The sequence below is a fragment of the Leishmania major genome, chromosome 9, assembly GCF_000002725.2.
Source record: "Leishmania major strain Friedlin complete genome, chromosome 9".
Classification (NCBI taxonomy): domain Eukaryota; phylum Euglenozoa; class Kinetoplastea; order Trypanosomatida; family Trypanosomatidae; genus Leishmania; species Leishmania major.
The window spans coordinates 370,001-385,477 of record NC_007250.2 but is presented as its reverse complement, the minus strand read 5'-3'; the positions used below and the strand labels follow the sequence as shown (position 1 = coordinate 385,477).

General features: G+C 63.0%; 5 protein-coding genes across 5 annotated transcripts in view; all 5 read left to right on the top strand.

The window, feature by feature from the left end:
- Nucleotides 1-226: 226 nt before the first annotated feature.
- LMJF_09_0980 (conserved hypothetical protein) lies at nt 227-3,241 on the top strand (the record flags this gene model as incomplete). Its single annotated transcript, XM_001681220.2, has 1 exon — nt 227-3,241. One exon carries the CDS (start codon nt 227-229, stop codon nt 3,239-3,241), a length of 3,015 nt encoding a protein of 1,004 aa, XP_001681272.2.
- A 1,490-nt stretch (nt 3,242-4,731) lies between these two features.
- EF1G (elongation factor-1 gamma) lies at nt 4,732-5,946 on the top strand (the record flags this gene model as incomplete). The annotated part of the gene is made up of 1 exon (XM_001681219.1): nt 4,732-5,946. One exon carries the CDS (start codon nt 4,732-4,734, stop codon nt 5,944-5,946), a length of 1,215 nt encoding a protein of 404 aa, XP_001681271.1.
- Nucleotides 5,947-7,895: 1,949 nt separating this feature from the next.
- Nucleotides 7,896-9,767, top strand: LMJF_09_0960 (conserved hypothetical protein; the record flags this gene model as incomplete). The annotated part of the gene is made up of 1 exon (XM_001681218.1): nt 7,896-9,767. One exon carries the CDS (start codon nt 7,896-7,898, stop codon nt 9,765-9,767), a length of 1,872 nt encoding a protein of 623 aa, XP_001681270.1.
- An 820-nt stretch (nt 9,768-10,587) lies between these two features.
- Nucleotides 10,588-12,375, top strand: LMJF_09_0950 (SLA/LP autoantigen-like protein; the record flags this gene model as incomplete). Its single annotated transcript, XM_001681217.1, has 1 exon — nt 10,588-12,375. The coding sequence occupies one exon, from the start codon at nt 10,588-10,590 to the stop codon at nt 12,373-12,375; it is 1,788 nt and encodes a 595-aa protein (XP_001681269.1).
- A 519-nt stretch (nt 12,376-12,894) lies between these two features.
- The window catches only part of LMJF_09_0940 (conserved hypothetical protein), a gene marked incomplete at both ends in the record, with an annotated part of 3,675 nt that continues 1,092 nt past the window's right edge, over nt 12,895-15,477 (top strand). Inside the window, one exon of the mRNA XM_001681216.1 lies at nt 12,895-15,477. This exon is cut by the window's right edge and continues 1,092 nt beyond it. Within this exon, the coding sequence (XP_001681268.1) occupies nt 12,895-15,477 (2,583 nt within the window).

Below are 15,477 nucleotides of genomic sequence, written 5' to 3'. Positions count from 1 at the left end.
GCGGAGCGGCAGCGGCAGTAAGGATAGCAACACCGACGTCAGAGATGGTGGTCGTACTCGCGAGGCGGCCGCTGCTGCTTCCGATGACACCGCAGAGAAGGGTGAGGCGCACCATGAGCAGCGTGCAGAAGGCGGCAAGCCCTCTGCGACGTCTCCTGCCGCGAACGACGCATCAACCGCAGCAAATCCCAACTCTGCCGTGGCGCAAGCTTCGCTGACACGCCCGATGAACATCTGGCTGCGCCGTGCGCTGGAACGGCAGGCAGAGTCCGCGATTGCGGAGGCTATGCGTGATGGCAAGCCGATTCCAGAGGCAGCAGTGGCGACCGTAGCCAGTATAGCACTGGGAGCCGCGGCTGCCACACCAACGCAGGCGGCCGCCGTCGAGCCAAAGAACAATGACGCCTCCACTTCCGCAAAGACGCTTGCCGCACCGCCCGTCGCTCCCAAAACGAGCTTCGCGGAGCTTATGCGGCAACACCGTGAAGGGCTCGTGCCGCCGAGCGCGCAGCCGCCCGTGAAGGTCACGACGGTGGTCAAAAGACCGAAGGGGACGAAATCGCCCACCCCCGTAGGGACGCCAGCGGCGGAGGAAGCGTTGCCTGCGCCGGCCCCAAACAAGAAGTGCGCAGCGAGAAGTGCCGGCCAGGCGCGCACAGCGCCTGAGGCTGCGCCGGCAACTTTATCACCGTCAGAGGTCGAGAAGACAGCAAGGGAGGAGGGCGAGCCGACACAGACCACCCCCACGACGGAGGCGGACTCCAGTGCAACGGCTTCCGCGGCTGTGGCAGTGCATCAGGCAGCGGTCCGCAAGCGCAGCAAGGCAACCAACAGCGTACCCGCGAAGCGCGCACATGACACAAGTGCCGCCACATCCGCAGCGGCGACACCGACACACGTAACGACGGTCAAAGGAAAGGCCTCGCTGGAGGAACTCCGCGCCCGGCGCAACCGCACCACCGCCGGCGGCAGCGCGAACCATCATAACACGCCCCACCCTGGGGAAGGAGGCGCTGGCGTGGCGAGCAGCAGCGGCGCCGGCAAAGCTGGAGGAGGACATTCACAGCAGGACGAGTACAACGACAGCGCCCTTGACGCCGTCAGCCGGCTTCTTCTTCGCTACTGCGTAGGCGACCGCACTACGGTGACGGTGCCATCGACAGTAGCAGCGACGAATGGCGTGGACGTGTCGTCATCGTCGACAGAGCCGGTGGCTGCCCCAAGCGCGGAATCGCCGCCAGCGTCTACGCAGACGACGACGGAGCTAGAGTTCCTCAATGAGCTGATGGAGTTCTGCGAGAACGACAGTGTCACGCCGGCGTCGCTGGAGCTGCTGCGTGAACTCTTCCAGCACGTTCGCGTGTTGCCCCGTCCCGCCAGTGCCTCGAATGCGGGCAAAAACTGTGCGAACGCAGACGCCGGCGCACCTGCTGTGCAGGATGGCATGGCGACGATGGTGGAGTTGGACGCCGAGGCCTACCGCGAAGCCGCTCGCCGGCGCGAGTACGTTCAGCAAGTCATCATGGTGCTGCTGAACCGCCTCAAGCACATGAAGACACAGGAGCAGCGGCAGAGGCAGAAGTGTTGTGGCGACTCCGCGGTAGAAACATCAACGTCCGCGGTAGCGGCATCGCCACAGCCTGCCACTGCCTACGGTGCGCCGTTCATCAAGGTCGGCGGCGTATCACTCGCGCCTCCGCCGATGTCCTCTCTATCACAGCAGCAGCAGCAGTCAGGAATAATGTACCCACAAGGGCAAAGGACGGCGTCTGCTGCGCCGTGGCCGAGCATGGCTGAGATGGCCAGCGCGTACCCAGACGAGGCGGCCGCTGCTGCCTTCACGTCGGATATGATGGCCTACGGCTACCCGAACCCGTACGCCCACCTCACTGTCTTCTCGCAACATCAGCCGGTGGCCCCACCGGTGGGCTGGCCGTCTCCGTTCCACTCACCCACAGCCGGGGCCCGCCGCGGCCGTTATGGCCACCACGGCAGCAAGAGCCTTAACAGCAACAGTGATGTTGCCGCACGCCTTGTGGCGTCGCCGTTCCCCGGGGCCTTCCCAATCATCCCCCCGCCAGCCACCACGGACACCTCCGCCGACGCAGAGGACCATGAGATGCAGGAACTGTTCCGCATGATACGGACGCAGCTCACCCAGCCTGTGAACACACAGTCGTCTAGCGTGACTGCCATCAGCTCGCAAGTGGAGTCAAGCGTAAGCTTGTCGGGCACAGCGCCCGTTGAAGTGTCTCAGGAGGAGAGGGCAGTGCTGCGTCACGTTCAGATGGACTTCAAGAAGCACATGGAGGAGCACCAGCAGCAGCAGCTAGCGGCAGCCGAGGGTTCCCCAGTGCCGCAACCGCCGCCGCCGACCGCACCGACGCCACCGACGGCAAGCCTGACCGCCCCACCAGGAACTGATGCCACACCACCGCGGCGCATGCACGCCACGCCTGGGGCCACTGCTGACACCTCAGACTCTGCTGCAGGCACAGCAACGGTAGCTGCAGCGGCAACGCAAGTTGAAAGTAGCAAGAGCCAACGCGATCAAACTCTCATGGCGAATCAGGCCAATTGCCTAGAGGAAAAAGGAGAGGCTGCAGGAGAGTCTCCCTCGGCGCGCAGCACCACCGCCCCCGCGCAGCAGCAGGAGGAGGAGGGAGGTATCCTGACCGGTAAAACGGCCCCAGCCAAGCCACGCGGAACCACCCTAAGTCTCAACGCCAAGCCCTTTGTGCCAGGCGGCGCTCGTGGAGGCAGCAGCAGCACCGCCTCCGCCATTATCAAACTCACCGCTACCACTGGCTCGACGCCTACGAAGACGACCTTCAACTACCACGCAAAGCCGTTTCTGCCCTCCGGCAACGCTAGCTCACTTATGCCAGCCCCCCCTCAGAAGCCCGCGAAGATGAACGTAGCAGCACCGGCGTTCGTTTCCAAGCAGCAGCAGCAGCAGCAACAACAAGCCATCGCCTTTCCCTCTGTCACCTTCTCTCCCCCCACGAGTGCGCCGCCGCTCAACGCCCCCACGACCAGCACGCCGGCCATGCCGTCACCACTGCCGAAATGCGTGGCCGATCCCTGGGCCTCTTACGAGATGTTTGCCCGTTGGCGGGACATGATGGAGGCCTACTACCAGAACGTGTTCGCCATGCAGAACGCGGCTGCCACGACGACTGGACCCTCATCATCATCGGCTACAGCCGGTGGTGCTGAGGACCACTCCCATCAGCTATGATAACCCTTTCACGCCCTGCGTAGAGGCGAGAGGAGGTGCAAACGGCACGGCAAAGGCGGTGCAAGGGATAGTGGTTGGGATGGTTGGTGCTAGCGGTGGCGGTCAGTAATGGGGAAAGGGGAGCGTGAAACTCGCAGCAGGCAAGAGAGAAGAGAAAACGCTCCCCTCCCCATCTCTTCCCTCTTTAGCCCCACCTTTTTCCTTCCTTCCCTCTCCTGTGTGTGTGTGTGTGTGTGTGTGTGCGTGTGTGTGTGTGTGTGTCGCCCACTTTGTGGTCGCCGTTTTCCTTTCGTATTGCTTTGGCGTTTTCCGTCGTCATTTTTTGTTTCTTTTGCCACCGTCTTTCTCTGTGCGTGCGTGTTGGTGCGTGGTTCACTGTCCACGCAATGGTCATCGTCATGATGACGCCCCCCCCCCATTAAACACACACACACACACACCTCCTCTCCCCTCCCTTTCCCTCCCCCTTTCCGTGGACGTGCACACTGTACACGACTTTCTCGTTTCCTTTCTTTCACTGCATTCATTTTTTCGTGTGTCTGTTTGGTGTTTTGGTGGCGGTTATAATGGGTGCACACGCACACGCACGCCCACTCCCTCTGTCCTCGGAGCTACTCCCCTGTGTGTGTGTGGTTCTCTCTTTTACTCGCGCATGTTGTGCCTCTCCTCTCCACTCCTTCCCCCTCAGCACACCTTGGCGGATGCGCGGCTATACACTGAGAGGCGCGTTGGACATGAAGAGAGCGAGCGAAAGAATGCAGCTGCAGTACGTCTACGTCTGCGTGTGTGTGTGTGTGTGTGTGGCGGTGCTCGCCATCTCTCTCTTCTTTAACATACATAATTCAATCCAACAAGAGCAACGCACCAAACCACACACAACGGCGATGCGCGTGTGCCTCCCTCATCGCGCGATGGTCCTCCGCCGTGTGTGTGTGTGGTGGGAGGAGGGGGGTATGTGGGCGACTTTCATACTTCCATGCTGCTCTCTACACCGTTGCATTCATGAGGCAAAGGCGAAGCGTGGGGTGGTGAGAGAGAAACTTCCGGTTGTGCTCATCCAAATACTAGAGCCGAAGGTGAGCGCATGAGGGGAGGGTCCCACGATGGTGGTGGTCGTCGTCGTGGTGGTGGGGATGGACGGAGACACGGGGCTCTCAACACCGTGTGCGACTTTGTTTATTTGTCTGCCCTACCTCTCTGCCTTTCCCCCACCCCCTCCCTCACCACACCACCACATACTCCACTCACTCGCTCACTGGTGCGCTGCCTTTGACAATACCCCCTCTTCCCTCTGTCTGTGATGCAAGCAACAGCTCTAGCACCCGATAAACGCCACCAACACCACCAACCGCCGCCTTCTCTCTCACACGCACACATCACCCCCCCCACACACACACACACTCTCGCTCAGCGACACCCTCTACATCTCCTCTCACGCCTCCCCGACGAAAGCGGATAGCGCACCCAAGCAGCAACACGCAGAGCCAAGGATGACCTACAAGCTCCTCGCCCCCCTCCATCCGGAGAGCGCGCGCGCCCAGAAGATAATGGTTGCCGCCGCGTACGCCAACGTCGACGTCGAGCTCAAGGTGTGCCAGTACGGCCAGGAGAACGAGACGCCCGAGTTTGCGCGCAACTGCAGCCCGTGCATGCGCTTCCCCTCCATGCAGACGGAGGAGGGCTACCTCTTCGAGTCCAACGCCATCATGCGCCACATCGCCCGTGTGGAGAAGAGCGGCGCGAAGCTGTACGGCGCCACACCCTTCGAGAGCAGCCAGGTCGACATGTGGCTTGACTTCGCCTCCAGCGAGCTCGATGCGCACAACACGCCGTACCTGATGGAGACCTTCGCCGGCATTCCGGCCCCGGAGAGCGCCATGGCGACGCTGGAGGAGAGCCTTGCGGGCCTGGAGCTGTGGCTGGAGACCCGCACCTTCCTCGTCGGCGAGCGCATGACCGTGGCCGACATCTCCGTCGCCTTTGCGCTGCAGTGGGTGTACCGCATGAACGTGAAGCACGGCGAGGAGCTGACGAAGAAGTACCGCAACGCGTACCGCCTGTACAACACGGTGATGCAGCAGCCCAAGACGGTGGAGGTGCTGAAGCAGTGGGGCGCGACGTTCGGCCCGGCGAAGGCGCCGAAGAAGGCCGCGGAGGCGAAGCCCAAGGAGGGGAAGAAGCCGAAGGAGGCGGTGGAGGACGAGGAGGAGCAGCCGGCGAAGGAGGAGAAGAAATCGAACCCGCTGGACGCGCTGCCGCCGAGCAGCTTCGTGCTGGACGCCTACAAGCGCGAGTACAGCAACACCGACACTCGAACGGTGGCGGCGCCGTACTTCTTCGAGCACTACGATGCGGAGGGCTACACGTGCTTCTGGGCACGCTACAAGTACAACGAGGATAACAAGAAGCAGTTCATGACAGCCAACCTTGTGCGCGGCTGGTTCCAGCGCATGGAGCACGTGCGCAAGTACGCCTTCGGCGTCGCGCTTATCATCGGCGAGGACGCAGCGCACGAGCTGGTGAGCTTCTGGGTGTTCCGCGGCAAGGGCATGCCGGAGATCGTGAGCGAAGTGGTGGACACGGAGTTGTTCGAGTGGGAGGAGATCAAGGACGTGCAGGCGGCGAAGGAAAAGATCACGGACTACCTATGCTGGGAGGGCCCGACGATCCCGCGCCCGGTGCTGGAGGGCCGCTGCTTCAAGTAAGCCAGCCTCTCGCATGAAGACAGGGTTGCTGGTGCTACATGCAAGCCGTAGTGTGTTGACGTGCATGCACGTAGGCAGCTTCACTGCCCTTTCTTTGGGTCTTGCGCACGTGTGCGTCCTATTATGTGTGTAACGGAAGGTTGTGTGCAGTGATGCGCAGCACCTCCTCCTGAGCTCTGAAGGAAGCTTCATAAGTTTTGTTTTGGTTCTGGTCTCGATCGCCAGTAATCCTCCTCGGGCACCGCGCACGCGCGCGGTCTCTCTTTTACGGACGGCATGAGACGTGAGGCTGGGCATGTGCCAGAGGAAGCGTGGCTGTGGTCTGTGTGTGCGTGAGAAGGGGAACGTCTCGGGGTGGGCGCGGATGTTTGGGCTTGTGGGTGAAGGAAGGCGTCGCTCCCCTCTCCCTCCCCCGATCCTCCTTTCTCCCTATCTGAGTGTGTGTGTGCGTGTGTGTGTGAGCAGCCCCTCCCCCCTTGGGCTCTCCGCCAGAAGTCACGCGACCCCAGCGTCTGTGCGCTGCGACACCGCAGAGCCGGATCGTGTTGCGCGCAGCAGACAACGTAGACGCGTGTGCACCCACGCACACGCACCACCGGACACCCACTGAAGATGGCTAGTAAAGTTTGGCAAGGAAGACGGTAAGCGACAAGCGGTAACGATCACAAGGGGAAAGGAAAAACTAGTTTCAACTCTATCTCTCTCTCTCTATATATATAACTTTCGATGTCGGAAGAGGCAGCGACGCATGACGGCGTTGGCACCTCTCCCTCTTCTTCCTCTCTCCTTCCACTATTCTTCCACCATAGCGCAGTGAAGGCCGTACACACACGCACACAGAGCCATGCAAGCTGGCACGGTGCAGCGGGTCGAAGGAAACTCTTGTCTCCACACACACACACACACACACCGCCCGTCTCTCCCTGTCACCTCCGCAAGAGGTCACCCACTGTAGTGCGTGTGTGGACATGTGCGTGTGTTGTGTGTGTCCGTAATTCGGCGGAGGAGGCGAAGATAGAAGGGCCTCTCTTGCGTGAGAGGAGGGCACCTTCCTCCGGTGGAGACGAGCGGAACGATGAGGAGTGAGGATAAGAAGAAAGAAATTCGGAATCGACGGCAATCATGTGCAATACACGCTGGAAAGGACGTGAAGGGGGAAGCTGCGCCCAGCGATGCACAGAGAGCAGGAGTGCATTCGCATATTAGGCATGACTGCGTCGCTGGTTCTGCTCTGGTGCACCTCATGGTACGAGCAGCTTGCTCGCCGTAAGCACGTAGTTGTCTTGCGCACGCACACGCACACAGACACACGCCTAACTTCCCTATGCGACGTGTACACATACGCCCAAAGCCGGCATCTTCCTCAGCAGACGGGTCACTCGCCGCTCTGAGAAGATGGACTGCGAGATGGGCTCTGCCGCGTCGCCACCGCCTTGTGCGAGTGGTTATCATGCACCCCCTCCTCTTGTGAACTCCACCCCCCCCCCCGCCCCCTTCTCTCCTTTATGGGTCTTGTGCCTCTCCTGCCCTTCCCTACCTTGTGCTCTTCGCCTTTCGCAGCGGCCGCAAGAATACGATTTCGTGCAGATCGCCCTTCGTGAGATACACGCACACACACACACGCACACGCATACACTCGACGCAGCACGGACAAGGGTCCAGGAAGCAGAAGCAGTCGTGGGAACAGAATGGTATCTGTGTCCGCGAGCCGTGGTGGCGGCAGCGGTGGCAACGGCAGCCTGCACGCTGGGCATCCCATCTCTCGCGTCGCGACGCTTCGGTGCAACGGAAAGGACACTGTCACGGTCGTGTGCGCTGGTGGATCGTGTGTGTCGGTGCAGCCGGCGCCGCGGTGGTTGACCTGTTCGCTGGCAAGCAGTGGGGCCGTAGCCGGGGGCCATGGTGGACTCGACAGCGCTACCGCGATGGCTGCATCATCTCCGCTGGGTATGGCAAACTATGTGACTGGCGATCCCCTCGGCGTGGCCGGGCAGGAGGCAGGAAAGGGTGCTGGTGCCCTCTTGGCAGCGGTGCAGCAGTGCTCGGCGGAGCTCTCGCATGAGTTCGGGGACGGCGTGGCGCTCATGACCGGTGAACCCGCTGCCGCTACAACTTCCTCGCACGCCTCGCCACTGTCGCCAGAGCAGCGAGTTGCCCTTAGCGCCGGCGCCGTTACCTGCCTCTCTGTCGCCTCCCTCCCTGGCACCACAGACACGGCCGTTGCAGTAGTCGGCACCACAGTCGGCACCGTGGCGCTGCTGCTTATCGAGGGCAGCCGCGCCGTCTACAAGGTTGCCGAGTGCTCGCTGATGGAGTGGAGCAGCGGCGCCATCACGGCACAAGATGCCATCGTGGACGTGGCCTTCAGCATGGACCCGGCTGGACGGCCGGAGTTCGTCGGTGCCGCCAGTGCTGGGTGCGTCGTCGTCGTGGATGTGCAACTCCTCTACCGGCCATCTGGTAACAGCAGCCGCAGCACCGACGAGGAGGTCGGAGACACGGCGACGGACGCGCCAGCCGCCGTGGTGCACAGGGCAGAGTGGCATCAGGCGACGGAACTATGGTCGAACTCGGCACTTCGGGCCAAGGCCGTGGAAGCGCTTGAGCGGTCGAGCGCGCAGCTGGTGCGGCACTGCTGCAGTGACGTCTTCGCCTGCTCTTTCGTAGAGGCCGATGTGGTGCGCATTTTGGCTCCACAGCGCCTGCAGGCCGCCGTCGCGATAGACGTGGCGCTTGTCGTGGTGCTCAGCAGCGGTGCGCTGCACTACGTGGAGCGGGTGGTTGAGGGAGGCTCAGTGCGTCTCCTTGCGGAGCATCACTGGCAGCGGCTCGCCAAGGGTGCCGCCTTCACGTCGCACGCATCTGCGGCAACACAGGGGGCGGACAGCGCTGCCGAGAACGACTTTTCTGCGGATGGTACTTCGGTGCACCTCGTCACCGACAGCCGTGCCGTTCCGCACGTCATCTACCGCTACCGCCTCTCACCTTACCACGTCCAGGCATGCCAAGACGGCGGCCAGACGGCAAGCGGCGGCGGAGGTAACTACAGTATGGCGGCGTTGGCGCTGCCGTGCGCGACGGAGTCGGTGACGCATGTGTGTGACGCGCACCTGCACTTCAGCGAGAAGGATGCCGCGTGCCACGTTGTGCTGGCCGGCACGCAGCGTGTGCCTGTCGGTAAGGTCGGCTACATGTCGGTTGCCTCGCGTGTCGGCTCGCTAGGTCATGCCCAGCAGCAGCAGCACGCTGGCGTAGCTGGGTGTCGGACCCTCGCATGGTGGGCCGTCGTGCAGAACGCCGTCCTGCCGCGTCAGACGTTTGACCGATCTGCGCTGGAACGGCAGGCGCTCCAGCACCAGCACCAGCAGCAGCAGCAGCAGCTACACGATGGGCACGCCTTCCCGCCGTTTCGCACCAACGCTGGATCACCGCCCTTCACGGTGCATGTGCAGAGCAACACGATGGCCTTACCGTGTGGGCTCGGCACCTGTCCTGCCTCCGCGCTGACGTCTCCTGCGACCTCGTCGCCTGCCACGGCTGGGGCTGGTGTAGCTAGCGGCGTCAGCGCGGTCGGTCCCGGTCAAGGCAGTGGCTTTGCAGCGGCCTTCATGCTCACAGACATCCTTGTCTTAGCATCCGGCCACGAACTGTACGTTGGTGACCTCCGCGATGTGCCGCGGAGCGCCAAGACACTACCGGTGCCGCGTCCGCTGCGCTCCTTCGGCAGTGTCGTCGAGGGAATTACCGCCGGGCCGTACATGGACGCGCGGGCGGTGCTGGTGGCCACCGGCTCTCGTGTGGCCCCCGTATCGCTTGTGTAAGTGCGCTCTCGTTCAGATGAAAGCAACGTGAAGGCGCTCGTGCACAGTCCGGCCAGAAGGGCACAGACACGTGCACGCATTCGCTTGTCCCCCCTCCCTCCTTCCCCCCAGCTCTGTCGTGATGGCCACCGCGTATGTACTGAATAGCTGTGCACGTGTGTGTATGGTGGTGGTGCTGGGGGTGGGAGGTGGAGAGCTGATCTTGTTCTAATCGACCTCCCCCACCCCCAGCGCCCCCCAAGTGCCGTAAGTGATAGACACAAACCCCAAGTTGTGTAAGGCGGGCACAGTCGCTGAGGATGTCGAGAGCGAACGACAGGCGTTGTAGTTGTGTGTGTGTGTGTGTGTGTGTGTGTGGTGGAAGGTTGCGAGTGTTGCGCTTCCTCCCCCTGCCCGCCGCCACGGAGAGGGGGAGCTCGACGAGCTATGAATGCGTGTGCGCGCGCATGATCGCTATGACACCAATGACGCGCAGTGCCTGAGCAGTGCCCTACTGCCCCCCTCCCCTCCCCATTCCCGCCCGCTCGTGGCACATGTGTACCTCTCTCAACACGTGCGAGTGACTGCTGCGATGCCCACATCCCGATGCACACTCTCCCCACCACCACTACCGCCACCCCCTCCTCTCCCTCTTATCTGCTGTTTTTTTCTTGTGTGGTCGGGTACGTTGGTGGTGCGCGCTACGGCATCTTGTGCCTCTCCACCCAACCCACCACATCCCCGCGTATCTGGGCCAGCCCACACGACACACGGCTCAGGTGCAGCAAGCATACACGCTTGTAACTGTACACACGCACGCGCGTCGACGCCACCCGTGGCAATGGATGATCGATCGCTAAAGCTGGCAGAGGACTTCGTCTCGGCGCGTTACATCGACGCGGGCCGCGAGTCGTTGCGGTCAACGGCCCGCATCCTGCGCTCCATCCTGGCGCAGCGCTGCTGCCCAGATGAAGGTCTCACCGATGCCGCCATCGAGCTCATTCTTCGCCAACTTTCGCTCATGGACACGAACAACTTCGCGCGCCACGTCGGTGGCGGCGAGCGCGAGGGCCGCGTCGTCTCTGCCCTCGTTCGCATGCGACACTTCCACCTCACGCACGGCGTTGGGCGCTCCGGCGACTTGTTCAGCGAGCAGCCGAAAGCGGCCGGGTCGTCACTGCTATACAAGATAACGAACGTGCTTATGCTTGATCTGATACGCCAGGCCGGTGCCCCCTCGACCGCAGCCGCGGTGGTGGTGCCGATGGCGACCGGCATGACGCTGGCGCTGGTGCTTCGGTGTGTGGCGAAGACGCACATGAAAGAGCTGATGAAGGAGGCAGAAGCGGTGCAGCTGCAACGCACTGCGACGAAGGACTCGACGAGCGCAGCGTCAGCTGCCCCAGCACAGGAGCCGCCAATGAGCGAGGCTGATCGTGGTAGGCATGGCCGCACATCTCTGCCAGTCCCGGCAACGCCGCGCTACGTCATATGGCCTCGCATTGATCAAAAGACAGCCCTCAAGTGTATCGACGCGGCGGGGCTGGTGCCGGTGCCGGTACAGCTACGGCCGGCTGTGCCGCTGGCACGCTCTGCTGCCCTCTGCGCCAGCACCAACAGGGATAGCCTCGACCGTGGCCAAGACAGCATTGGCTCGCCGTCGACGCCAACGTCCTCGTCGTCGTTGTTCCTCGAGTGCCACGTGGACGACGTAGCCGCGGCCGTGAGCGCCGTTGGCGGCCCGTCGCAGGTAGTCTGTGTGCTCTCCACGACCAGCTGCTTCGCGCCACGCCTGCCAGACAACACAGTCGCCATTGCTCAGTACTGCAAGAAGGCTGGCATCCCCTATGTGGTGAACAACGCGTACGGGGTGCAGAGCCGCCGCATTATGACTCGCCTTGACGCGGCGCAGCGACTGGGGCGGGTGGACTTTGTGGTTCAGTCCGGTGACAAGAACTTTCTGGTCCCAGTGGGCGGCTCCATCATCTGCTCCAGCGACAAGGAGCGCTGCAAGGCCGTGACAGCCCTCTACGCCGGTCGCGCGAGCATGAGCCCCATCGTCGACCTCTTCATCACCGCCTTGAGCCTCGGCCGGCGCGGCATGCAGGCCTTGTGGAGCGATCGCTACAAGTGCCGTGCGCGGCTGATCCGGCAGCTGCGCGTGTTCGCGCGCGAGCGAAGGGAAGTGCTGCTGGTCGACGACACTGACGACGACAAGGCCGACGAGGATACCGTAGGTGGGTCGCAAAAGACCTCCAATGCTGCCGCGCCCCGTAACGACATCAGTGTCGCTGTCACCATGCGCGCCTACGGCCTTCCTGCCGCGGAAGCCAGCAGCAGTGGTGCCCAACGTGGGTCGGAGCAGGTGGGGAAGGTGACAAACTGGGCGGCCGCCCGCGCTCTCGGCGCGCAACTCTTCCGCAGCGCAGTCACCGGCCCTCGCGTCATCACTCCAGCACCGTCCACCCCAACCACGATTGCCGGCTGCACGTTCAGGAATTACGGCATGCATCAAGACAGGGAGCCGCCGTGCCCGCTGCTGGTGATCGCCTGCGGCATCGGCATGTCGGAGTCTGAAGGGGATGCTCTGATGGCGCGCCTTCGCGACCTGTGGCCTGTTCCTACATGAAGAGGCGCACGCATGAGCGCCCATGCGCATCTACACACCACAGCAAGACGAGAGAGAGAGAAAGACAACACGAAAGCAGGGCAGGACTAATGTATACAGATCGGGCAAGCGGGGTCGGTCACGTGGGCGCTCCACGCGGTGCGTAGCCACCTTGGCGCCTCCGTTGACATGTTCCGTTTTTGGAGGGTGGAGGCTGGGAGAGGCGTGAGCGGTGAAGCAAGGCGCGAGGACTCGCTTCGCCCATGGCCCCTCGCTTCTGCTCTCTGCCAACTCACACGGGCCCGCGCGCGCACGCCGCCTACCTTGGCCGCGCAGCGTCGACTGCTCTTAAGGCGGCAGTGGCAGTTGTTGCCCCCCTCCTCACCCTCCCCCTCCCTCTCCCTCCCTCCCTCTCCCAAGAAAAAAATAAATGTCTCCTCTCTCTCTCTCTCTCCTATCTCCTTTCCTCCCTCCTCCACTGCACGCACACGCACACGCACACCAAAGAGAAAAATACAGGCACACGTGCTCGTGTCAGCCATGGTGAAGCAGCGCATGACAGCCCTCGATGTGAGGGCGACGGTAGAGGAGATGCGGGCAACGCTGATTGGGCTGCGGCTGCTTAACATCTACAACATAGGCAGCAAGGTGTTCCTCTTCAAGTTTGGGCACGGCGAGAAGAAGCAGCAGGTGCTTCTCGAGAGCGGCACGCGCTTCCACCTCACGGAGCTGGCGCGTGAAAAACCGAAGGTGCCGTCGCAGTTCACTCTAAAGCTGCGCAAACACATCCGCGCCTGGCGGCTCGACAGCATCGCGCAGCTTCAGCATGACCGCACGATCGACCTCTGCTTCGGTGTTCCGTCGACAGAGGGCTGCTTTCACATTATTGTGGAGCTCTTCTCGAAGGGCAACGTGATTCTGACGGACTACGCGTACACGATAATGATGCTGCTCCGCACGCACCGCGACGACGAGGGGCTCGAGCTGAAGGTGAATCGAGTCTATCCCGTAACAGCCCCCTTTGTTGTCGCCGTGGCAGCCGAGTCGGCGGAGGCGCAGGAGGTCGACACCGCCACGGTTGCGTCCGCGGCGGCCTCGGCGATGAGGACAGCTGCGTCGGCAGCGGAGGAGCCGCATATGTCCCTATACCCTCCGCACGTGGACGTCTCTGGACACCTGCACGTGCAGCGCACCGCTGACGCTGACCTCACGCTGGCCCAACGGCAGCTGAAGGAAGAGCGCACGCGGTTGATGAAGGTGGACTGGGAAGTGGGGCTCAGCCGCAGCAACGACCGCACTGTCGTGCAAACCTTGGTGGCGGGCATTCAGCACTTTGGGCCTGACCTGGCGCAGCACGTGCTCACCGTCACGGGTGTACCGAACGCGCCGCGGAAGAGCTGGACACAGTCGACGGAGAGTATTTTCGCAACGCTGTGCCCCGGTCTGTTGGAAGCCTTTGACCTCGCCAAGGTTGACCTCACCTCCGCCGGCGGCTACCTCATCAAGCCAAAGGCGAGGCCCGGCAGCGCAGCGCATGCCTCAGCGCCACCAGCGCCAGGCGCCTCCGCCGGTGCAGCCGACCTCGTCGCCGTCGCGGAGCGGTACGAAAGCTTCACACCCATCTTGCTCGCCCAGTACGCAAACGACGGGGTGGAGGCGCTCTACCGCACCAGCTTCGGCCGCGTCTGTGACGAGTTTTTCCTCCTCACAGAGACGGAGCGCATCGACGCGTCGAATGCGAAGCGCAAGAACACTGCCAAGAGCAAGGAGGACAAGTTTGCGGCCGATCACGCACGTCGCATCAACGCACTCGAGACAGACATCGCGGCTAACCAGATGAAGGGCGAGCAGCTCATCTTGAACGCGGACCGCGTTGATGAGGCGATCCAGCTGATCAACGGTGCCCTGGCAACGGGCATCTCGTGGGATGCCTTGCGCATGCTGCTGAAGCGGCGCCACGCTGAGGGGCACCCGGTGGCGTACATGATACATGACCTCTTCCTCGAGCGCAACTCTATCAGCGTCCTACTCGAGACGGCGCTGGACGAGGAGAACGGCGAAGAGGACTGCGATGTGCCGCCGCTCGTGGTCGAGGTGGCGCTGTCCAAGACGGCGCACGCGAACGCGGCGGACTACTTCAGCAAGCAGAAGCAGTACCGCTCGAAGCTGGAGCGCACCGTTGCGGCAACCGAAAAGGCCGCGGCGGGGGCGGCGCGCAAGGGCGCACGCAAGGCGGCGGGGCAGAAAGAGAAGAAGGTGATCGTCAAGGAGCGACAGCGCAACTGGTGGGAAAAGTTCTTCTGGTTCCGCACCACCGCGGGCGACCTTGTGCTGCGTGGAAAGGATGTGCAGTCGACGGAGCTGCTGGTGCGGCGCGTAATGCACCTTGGAGACCTCTTCATCCACTGCGAGGTGGATGGGGCCCTGCCGTGCCTGCTGAGGCCTATGAACGACGTCTGGCAGGAGCTCGGTGGCAACAACGCAGGCGGAGATCTCACCGCCTCACCAGCGACTCAGCCGGTGGCCCTGCGCAGCGTGTGTGAAGCAGGTGCGTGGTGTGTCGCCTTCAGCGGCGCATGGGAGCGCAAGCAGACGACTGGCTCGTGGTGGGTGTACGCGTCGCAGGTGACGGGCGGGACGGCCACTGGCGCGTACCTCTACGCCGGAGAGCGGCACCACCTGCCGCCACAATCGATGTCGCTCGGGTGCGCGCTGCTCTTCTACGTCGCACGCACCGTGTGTGAGCCGGCGGCGGTCGCACGGGCTGCAAGCGCTGCTTGTGCCGGCGACGACGACGAAGGGGCGGAGCACGTGGAGGACAACGCCGTCGACTCGTTCACCGTGCTGCGGTGTGAGCTGCCGAGCCTCCTGCCGTCGCCCGCCGACTCCGGTCAGCCAAGCGGCCCCGGAGAAGCAGTCGTACCCGCTGATGCGGCGGCTGCGCTTGTCGAGTTGCCCTCCGTGGAGGCCCTTCGTGCGGAACAGCGCAAGCAGCGAAGCTTGTTTGTGGCAGGTGGCTGTAATCCTTCTGGCGGTGGCCGCGCGGGTGGGCGCCAAAAGAAGGGCAAGGCCGCGAAGAAGGGCGGGGCGCGAAACTCACGCGTCGACCGCGCAGGTCTGCAG